Source organism: Salvia hispanica, chromosome 1 (assembly GCF_023119035.1).
Source record: "Salvia hispanica cultivar TCC Black 2014 chromosome 1, UniMelb_Shisp_WGS_1.0, whole genome shotgun sequence".
Classification (NCBI taxonomy): domain Eukaryota; kingdom Viridiplantae; phylum Streptophyta; class Magnoliopsida; order Lamiales; family Lamiaceae; genus Salvia; species Salvia hispanica.
This window is the reverse complement of record NC_062965.1, coordinates 40,744,772-40,754,732: the sequence shown is the minus strand read 5'-3', so window position 1 is coordinate 40,754,732 and position 9,961 is coordinate 40,744,772. Positions and strand designations below refer to the sequence as shown.

The following is a 9,961-nucleotide window of genomic DNA, read 5'->3' as shown; positions in this document are numbered from 1 at the left end:
GACACAGAGTGATATTAATTATGTACTTTCCCATTTATGATCATAACAAATTATGTACTTTCCCACTTATGATCATAAGTTATCGCATATAATTATGCAATGATCTAATCAAATGCAATATACTGTATACACGATTCTATGATTGTATAGGCTATTCAATTATTTTAGATAAGTACTCCTAGTTCTTAAATGTTTCATCAGTTACAGATTAAAATAATTACGTGATACATTGCTACTTTCTTTGAGTACTGAAATATTTCGTAACCTGGCTTCCAAATCATCTTTTATAATCAATATATTGTATTAAACCCATTTTATAATAATGATTCCGTTGTCGTCCAGCGGTTAGGATATCTGGCTTTCACCCAGGAGACCCGGGTTCGATTCCCGGCAACGGAAGCCATTTTTGATAAATGGAAATTTAATTGTTCGCACAAAACTGTCATAAATTTAATTTTCGGCACCTAAAAATAAAGAAGTCTTTAATCATAAATGGAAATTTAATTGTTCGCACAAAACTGTCATAAATTTAATTTTCGGCACCTAACAATAAAGAAGTCTTTAAATCTAAGTAAAATTGAATGATTGCAGACATCATCCCACCAATAATCCGCATTTCACTGTTCAAACTTCAAACGGCCACCGAGAGGGGCAATCTTGTAACTTCGGTAATGGCAACTTTTGAGCGGCAGCGCAGAAACAAAAGCAAGCTGCTTCTCTCACTCACTCTTGCCGCACTTCTCTATGTTTCTCCATCTTTTCTTCTTCTTGAAATAAGCTTTGTAGAGAGAGAGAGAGAGAGAGAGAGAGAGAGAGAGAGAGAGAGAGAGCAAGTGAGTTAGTAAGTGGCAGAGTTATAAAGATTCAATCTTTGGCTATTCTGTTGAAAAAGCTGCTGAGTCGAATTTGGAGAGAGAGGGTAGAGATGGAAGGTGGGTCGAGGCCAGAGAGGGAAAATAAGGATGCTAAGGGTAGGAGAAGGGGTGAAAAACTGGGATCTGTTTTGGAGCCAAACATCGAGCCATTTGTACCTAGAAAAGGGTATGACCCGAATGAGCTGAGGTCTTGGGCTAAGAAGACTGGTTTCGTGTCTACCTTTTCCGGTGAGACTCAGACAAGTGCGAGTGGGTATGCTGATTTGGAGAGGGGTGGTGTTCTCCCTAAGAACGAGTCCATTTCTCCCAAGATTGAAATTGATCCTATTTTGGGGAGGACTAGGAGGAGAGGGCCTGAGATCGAACCACTTAGAGGAGCTGCCAATGCGAGGGAGGGGTTTAAAGATGGAGTGGAGAGTGAGGTGGGCAGGAATGGAGCGGGGGAGGAGAGTTTGGGCGCGGATAATGCGTCGAATGGACAGGGTGCTGGGGCGAATGCGCCGCATATGGAGCCTAAGAGTAGCGAGGATGTTCGTGTGTATCAGGATGAAGATGATTTGGGGGATGGGGGATGGCAACCCTCGCCAAAATTGATTTTGGGACTCAAGGATAATCCCGGTTATGGTTAGTTTTGTGTGGCTTTGATGATAATGTGATCGTTATACTTATACGTAATCGTTCCTATTACGTCTGCATTTGGCTTATATTGTTTGGTCCTTGCCTTGTTGAAGTTTCTTTGCTTTCAATGAACTGTAGCTGCCTAGTTTGTTTATTAACTTCCAATTTTATTGTTAGATCTCATCTCACATTAGGTGAAAAGAGATTTAAGGTTGCAAACAAAGATGGACTATCGTTATAAGTGCGAGGGGTGTAGGAGTCTCCAACATGCCATTAGGTATTTTAAGTAGGCCGTTGAAAGTCATGATGCTAAGCAAACATAAGCATCACATGAAGCCTTGGTTATATGTTATAAAGAGCTTCATAGCCGTTTTGATTCGCATTAGGCCTATCTGCTGAAAGGCAGATGAGAAAATCAGGAACAGACAATTTGATAGGTTGTTATGGTTGGGGTTATTCCTTGAATAAAGGACAAATACTGCATGAACGATTTTGAGTTATTTGACATGGGCGGGGTAGTTTGTTCTCTTCCTTCATTCTACAGTTTCTACTACATTACATAAGAATTAGAAAGATGGTGATTACCTAGTCATCCCATTCGAAGTTATATGCTAAACCAAGAGTTTCTTTATTAGCATAAAAGGTTCTTATACATAATACTCGTACCATATTGTTGATTTGCCTTTGCTTCTTGATCAATATCGGAACGCATATCAATCAATTTATATTTTCAATATTTTGCAGAACCTAGATGAAAATTTGTGGCAGGAACTTTTTTGCTGTACACTTCGTGACTCAGATAATTCCTGGTTTAGGAAAGTCGCAACTTAATTGATAACAGCTAGTATTTGCTAAGAATGAGCTGATTTACTATGCATTTAATGCCTTCACTATGTTTCTTTTGAAACTTCAAAAACTTTTCATTCACACCCAAATCTCTTCTGACTGCAGTGCCTATTATATTCTACGGTTTGCAACACTATCTGTCATTGGCTGGTTCTCTTATTTTCATTCCTCTGATCATTATACCTGCAATGGGCGGAACAGACGTAAGCATATGCTCCCAGAATTTAATATGGGAAAGGAACAACTTTAATCACATGTTTCTCATATTTTCCTGTAATGTTGACAGAAGGATACTGCTACAGTAATTTCCACTATGTTGCTGCTTTCTGGTATCACAACAATACTACACTCATACTTTGGTACTCGCCTTCCCTTGGTTCAGGGCAGTTCATTTGTTTATCTGGCACCTGCATTAGCAATCATGAATTCACGAGAGTTCCGGAATCTGACTGAAAATGTAAGTGCTGCCGATGACAGCATTCTATTACCAGATATAATGAGAACTTATCTTCTACGTCCATAGAGCAGTTCGTTTTTAAAGTTGTAACAAAGCTGATGGACCTTAAATGAAGACGGAAATATCTAGCTGCTTCCTAGATCACCTAAGATTACTGCAAGGATGTCTTACTCTCTGTTAACTTAAGTGCAGAGTCCAGAAACTGAAAGTTTATGTGCGATCACAGTTAGCAGTGTATAAGAGTTGATATGAATCTTCTGTCTATCTGTTTTGTGTTTGATATCTAAATTGTACTGCATTGTGTGTTGTATACAGAGATTCCGGCATACAATGAGGGAATTACAGGGCGCTATAATTGTTGGTTCAGTTTTCCAGTGCGCCATGGGTTTCAGTGGCATGATGTCTCTATTCTTGAGGTAATTCTCGAATAGAGACTGCCTCTGTTTCTGGGATCTTAAGTTCCTTGTTCTTATTCTAGGAGGATACTATTTGTGTGGGGTGAGGAGGATTTCTTTTGTTTTTCCTATCTTTGGATAGTGTCAATCTCCACTCACCAGATAGTGTCCGTGGTCATTTATGAATTTTTATATAGGTTTCATAAGTTGGTCTCATATGAGCAGTCGGTCTCCATTGACTGTGTTATAAATTCAAGAATAGTACTCCCTCCGTTCCAACTAAGTTGAGTCGTATTCCTTTTTGATATGTCCTAACTAAGTTGATTCATTTCCTTTTTTGACAAAAAACCAAAGCATCCAATCATTCTTACTTTATTCCATCACATACTTTACTCTCTCTTTATCTTTCCTACTATATTTTTCTCTCTTACTTTTCAACACAATTTCTTAATCTTCGTGCCCAGAAGTTTTGACTCAACTTAGTTGGACGGAGGGAGTAGTAAGGAAAATCTGAGTTTGTTTATTTCTAACATGCTGCAGGTTCATAAACCCTGTTGTGGTTGCACCCACAGTTACAGCATTGGGTTTAGCGTTTTTCAGCTTTGGCTTCCCTCAAGCCGGTGCTTGCGTGGAAATTAGCATTCCAGAGATCTTTTTGGTTCTTGTGTTTACCTTGGTGAGCATTTCATCTGAATGTATGGAACTATGGATACAATCTGGTTAGGACTAGGATATCTTAATTTCACGGAAGGTCCTGCTTATGCTACTTTGAATTGGCAAACAGTTAAAATACTCGTTATTTGCAGTACCTGAGAGGAGTATCTGTTTTTGGCAACAGAGTTTTCCGAATCTATGCAGTAAGTAATTGAAATTTTGCAAATGCACATGTGATGATTATAATTCTTATCTGTAATTATGGAATCATTGTTCTTCCAAATTTTCTTGTCCTTGTTATGACTTTCCAGAAATCGATTATTGCAGGTACCCTTAAGTGTTATGATCATATGGGCGTATGCATTTTTTCTGACAGCTGGTGGGGCTTATAACTACAAAGGCTGCAGTGCTGACGTACCAAGTTCAAATATTCTTATTGATGCTTGTCGGAAGCATGCATATACAATGAAGCATTGCAGGACTGACGTTTCTGATGCAATGAGAACCGCTGCATGGGTCAGGATCCCATACCCTTTACAGTGGGGTATTCCAATTTTCCGGTTGCGAACTTCACTCATAATGATTTTTGTATCAGTTGTTGCATCAGTTGAATCGGTTAGTAGCTTTCTATTCAGTTTTATTGTATACCGAATTCTAATAGCGACACGTATTCTTTCTCATTAAAAACTTGTCCGCAGATGCCATGAAATCATATTCTATAAATATGCACTCTTTCTCGCATATAAGTAGGCTGGTTTAGCATTAAACCTAGTATACCTCTAGGGTATATGTTCAGAAAAGTGATTCGGTACAACTTTTTATCCATTTTTATTACTACTTGAAAAGGAAAAAAATGAATTTCTGTTACTTAGCAGTCCCGTTGTTAAGGAAACAATTGAGCCGAACTGTTTAAACTTGAATTGATGCAAAGGAAGAACTCTGCAGGTAGGGACGTATCACACTGCATCCATGAGAATCAATACAAAGGCTCCAACCCCTTGCATTGTTAGTCGAGGAATTGGGTTAGAAGGTTTTTGCAGTGTACTGGCTGGACTTTGGGGCACAGGCACTGGGTCAACTACATTGACTGAGAACGTGCACACCATTGATATAACTAAGGTTGCAAGCCGAAAAGTTGTGGAATTTGGAGCAATGTTCTTAATTGTCTTCTCGTTTATAGGTACTATATGATCGAACTACACAGTTGTTTTCGACATTTGAGTTGGAAATGCATGTTTGCTGTGGCTCTAAGGAGATAAATTGTCCATAGTTATTTCGTCACCATAACAATTGATCTTAATGACTTGTTTCTTTTTGTTAGGGAAAGTTGGTGCCATTCTTGCTTCGATACCACAAGCTTTAGCCGCAGCTGTCCTTTGCTTCATGTGGGCTCTGGTTGTGGCATTAGGTCTCTCGACTCTGCAATACACTCAAACAGCTAGTTTTAGAAACATAACAATTGTAGGCGTCTCGTTGTTCCTTGGTTTATCCATCCCTGCGTATATTCAGCAGTACCTACCGGAATCCAGTCTGATCCTACCCAGTTATCTTATACCCTACTCGGCTGCTTCTGATGGACCAGTCCACACTGGATATAAAGGAGTAAGCGATAATCAATCCTTGTTTGCTTTGTCTCATCTAATAAGTTGTTCTGTTCAAGTTTGCCTTTTATGGAAATGATTAAATAACTGATTAATGATCACATGCTCGACTTGTTTCAGCTCGATTTTGCAATGAACGGCCTTCTGTCACTGAACATGGTGGTGACGTTCTTGATAGCATTTGTACTAGACAACACAGTTCCGGGAAGTAGGCAAGAACGAGGAGTTTACATATGGTCGAATGTTGAAGATTTAGCGACAGATCCATCGGCACTATCAGATTACGAACTCCCGGGTAAAGTTTGTCGATGGGCGAAATGTTTGGGTGTTCAATGACCTAGACTTGGGAAGAATAGCTAATCTTAAGATTTATCATGAAAACAGTATATATGACACATTGGTTGTATATGTTCTTCACATATTCATTATCTTGTTATTATTTGATGAGACTAGTGGTTTAAAATCACATATGGCGATATCTAAATGATCTATATGATGGTGGCTAATACTGTATAGACGAACAAAACACTTATGAAATGAAATGAGTATTAATCGGGTATTACACAATACCTGATTTTCTTAAAAAAAAATTTCCCATCCTGTAAAATCGGATATCGGGGATCCAATGTAACGGATGTTGAATTGGGTACGGGTAAATCCAATATTGAATATCCATATTCCCACTCCTATGACAATATGAGTATTTGTATTGATATCAGTGTTTGATACTTCCTCCGTCTTAGAATAAGAGTCTTATTTTACCATTTTTGTCCGTCGCACGATAAGAGTCATATTTTACTTTTACCATAAATGGTGAATAGGCCTGACAATTTACCAACTTATTCCACTTCACAAGTCAGTTGAATCCAAAATGCTTGAAATCAAAATCTATAATTCACCTAATTTTTCAGTAAATAAGCTTGTTGAATTCAAAATGCTTAAATTCAAAATCTATAGCTCACCTAATTTTTCACTAAATAGGCAGGCTCTTCATCTGTTTTCCCTCTGTTCCATGAACTAATCCCTTTGCTTATCCGACTCTTCCTCATTTTTGCAACTTTCTCTTCCATCTTGATCTCCATCTCCATCCTCATCTCATTCGTTATCTCATTCCCCACCTCAGTCTTCCATCTCACTTTTTATTTGCTCACGAGCTTTAAGAAGTAGCAGATGGAGGAACTCTTTGAGCAACGACTTCAAGAAATCTGCTTTCTCTTCTTGAAGTAGCAGATTCACCTTCAGATGAGAAGTAAGTTTGTTGCATTTCCTGTGTCGGGAATCTGCTTTCTCTTCTTCACCTTCCCATAAAGCTCCAAGAAGATGGCATCACAGTCCGGATTTTCAATCCTTTGAGCTTTTAATTCTTCAGCCCTTGTCATAACAACATCATCCTTTCAACAACCAAACACAAATTAGAAATTTGAGCTAAAAATAAATTCGTAAACAAATTAAAATGAAATTTACATGAATCTATGTGGCGCACAGCGAAACCATCCCTTGTGAATTTTTTTTTTGAAACAGCGAAACCATCCCATGTGAATTTTTTTTTTAAAGTGTGGCATATCCTATTATTTACCATGATATGCAAATAACATTTAAAAAGAGATTTTTTTTTAAAAAAAAAGTAAACAAATTAAACTAGAAAATTATAATTTTTACCATTTCCAGGGGTAGTCTCTGTTTACGGTTTTTCGAGCACCTCGTAGAAGCCTTGATATTCTCAGGTTTCTTCTGGGCGTCGATGTAGGTCTTCCACTGAGCATCCATAAAGTAGTTGGTTTCTATGACTTTAGGGTCTCCGAAGTTGGATGTAGAGAGTGATAGTTTAGTCGGAGTTTCTATGATTATTGGGCTCCTCGAGGTATCCATCTGTTGTCAGGAAATTATGCACATGGTGCAATTATTGAAGGATTTTGATTTTGGATCCAATAGTGGTACAACATGTGCGTAGAGAAGGGAACTTTGTTGTTGTTTTATGTCACATTATGCTTATAGCTTTCATATATGGATGCATGTGTTAGAAACAATCTCTATGGAGCTACGTAGTTGGCTGTTGTATGATAGAATAGACGTTTCTTATTTTTCGGTAATTTAGCTTTGATATCAGGCTCTACCTCCCTTAGTTACCAAAGAAAAAAGTAGGTCAGTTTCTTCACCTTCTCCTTCTTATAACCAATGTAATCTCAGTATCTAGCTTTACAATTACTACGAAAAGCTTTCTTACATAATACTTGATCATAAGCTTCATAGTGTTAGCATATTTATGCAAAATAATAAAAAATTCACAATTAAGTAATTTTAGATTATTTTATAAATATAAAATGCATAATTTTACCTTAAATTCTCTCCAATTATCCTTCCGGGTGTACTAGTTTCTTGAAAGTATTGCCACTTATATTGGACACTACGCCAAACGGATACGACCTGCACATTAATATACAATTAGTAGCTTCAAATGATGTAATAAGTGCATAAAATTGTATGATCACGTACCATCCATATCTAAGGGTGGTGTTCGATTTTTAGATAAAATAATATCAAAATATAATTTCAATAACGCTTAACTGGAAGAAGATGCTTGTTCTCTTTCTTTTTTTTCCCGCGTCGATGCTCGCTCCTGCTTCTTCCTCCATTTCCATTGCTAATCAACCCCAAAAAAAAAAGCAGAAGTCGAACTCATCAGATAACTAAATTATGAAAACGCAAAAATAAAATTTTTTAATAATCAAACTGTCTTTCAAAAAACTAAAATCGAAGCCATACAATCAAAAATCAATGAAATCTTTAACCTGAATAAGTCGCTTAAGTGGTTTTTGTTGATTCGGCGTTGACCTCCGATTCAGATTGCGTTTTTCCGACGACGATCGACGGTTCAACCGATTCCCTTGTATTTTGGTGTTCGGTTGTCATTACGAAAACTTACAATCGTTTTAGAAATCTAGAAAACTGATTTTATAGATCTAGGGTGCTTTTGATTTGTTTAGAATTGAAGATTTATGTGAGAGTAGTTAATGACTTAACTCTGCTTTTGAGGAAGGGGGTTTTGTAATGAATTTGAAACGACCTTTTTTTTGCCATTTTATTAGAGAATGACAATTTGATACGAGTAGTTGATATTTTAATACGAGTTGTTGACATTTGATATTCTGACTATTGATATATGAATTATAAGTGTTACTCCCTCCGTCCCACTTAAGATGACACGTTTTCCTTTTTAGTTTGTCCCAACTAAGATGACACATTTCCTTTTTTAGAAACTTTCTCTCTCCAATTAATACACTCAACCACTTTTTCTCCAATTAAACACATTAACCAATAACTTCTAAAATCTCGTGCCGACTAAGGAATGTGTCATCTTAGCTGGGACGCAGGGAGTATTTTTTAACTGATTGACATTTGATATATATTAAGACTGCATAGTTTAAAAATCAGATGTGATAATTGTTTTACATATCCATCTAAAAAACATGTTAAGATCAAATATTCAAATCACTTTTTGTTCAAATAAGAATAAGACAGTTACTTACTTCTTGCTTCTACGGCTAAACAATTCTTTGTACTTGTTTTGTAACTCATGCAATCTGTGCATGTTTGCATTCATCCAGTCGTCAGCCTCTTGTATCATCTTGTTGCTTTCTGATGCAAGCATCGCTTCGCAATATCTTCCTCTGAGTATCTGTAGAATCTTTATGCCACGTGGAGAAAAGCCGATATCCCATTCCCTTCCCTTTCTGCCAAAGTAGGTCTCCATGTGTCTCATCAAATTAAAACCATTGTCTTTTTTATTGGTGCTTGTGGTCCAATCTAAAGGAACAACTTTGTATGGGGATTTCTTTATATTTTCTGATAACTCTGATATGTTCTTCTCTATGTAGTCTGCCTCAAACATATCTTTCTGCAAATATATAAAAAACTAAAATAAACTATGCATACAAAGTATTTCAATAAGATGCATAAATCATGTCAACAAAATGTAAACATAATGTCAATTTATATTGAAAAAAGCATACCAGTATTCTAACATCAAGACTATACTTTTCCAATGGATCCTTGTCTGTAGGTGGTTTGACACTATCGATTATCTCAATTTTGTTGATCTTCATCCAAAATACCACAAGGTAGTAATAGCAACTTGTAAAAACTGGGAAGAAGACCTGTATTACACGAGAGATAAAATTAGAGAAAAAAATTTGACAACACCTATCTGCTGGGGTTTGGTGCCCCTTGCACAGCGGAAGACTTGTACAAAACAAATAAATCAGATACGAGATCTATTTGACCGATTATGCGATTAATCAATTCACATGTTAAACAGATAATTGCATGCTAGAACGCAAATAATTCATGCTCAAAGAAAGTAAATCCTAAAACATGAATTCTACGGTTTAGGGTTACCGATATTGATTCTCCAAAGAATCGTCGATTGCTCGCGCCTTTCTCCACGTGATGATCTTCAATACTAGACCACGGATCTTCTCTCTAGTTCCCGAACTGTATCTCGATATCAGGGTGGGA

The 9,961-nt window shown here is 37.1% G+C and overlaps 1 protein-coding gene and 1 non-coding gene across 3 annotated transcripts; both read left to right on the top strand.

The window, feature by feature from the left end:
• The first annotated feature begins 327 nt into the window (after nucleotides 1–327).
• On the top strand, nucleotides 328–399 carry TRNAE-UUC. Its single transcript has one exon. It is a non-coding gene; the product is annotated as a tRNA-Glu (tRNA).
• A 329-nt stretch (nucleotides 400–728) lies between these two features.
• On the top strand, nucleotides 729–5,912 carry LOC125220526 (nucleobase-ascorbate transporter 11). Of its 2 annotated transcripts, XM_048122716.1 has the most exons (10): nucleotides 729–1,499; nucleotides 2,445–2,542; nucleotides 2,626–2,796; nucleotides 3,112–3,212; nucleotides 3,732–3,867; nucleotides 3,998–4,048; nucleotides 4,173–4,460; nucleotides 4,791–5,025; nucleotides 5,167–5,447; nucleotides 5,567–5,912. In XM_048122716.1, exons 1-10 carry the CDS (start codon nucleotides 926–928, stop codon nucleotides 5,780–5,782), a joined length of 2,151 nt encoding a protein of 716 aa, XP_047978673.1. In that variant the 5' UTR covers nucleotides 729–925; the 3' UTR covers nucleotides 5,783–5,912. The 2 variants fall into 2 exon arrangements, with proteins under 2 accessions (XP_047978673.1, XP_047978726.1); XM_048122769.1 differs by lacking the exon at nucleotides 3,998–4,048.
• The last annotated feature ends 4,049 nt before the right edge of the window (nucleotides 5,913–9,961 follow it).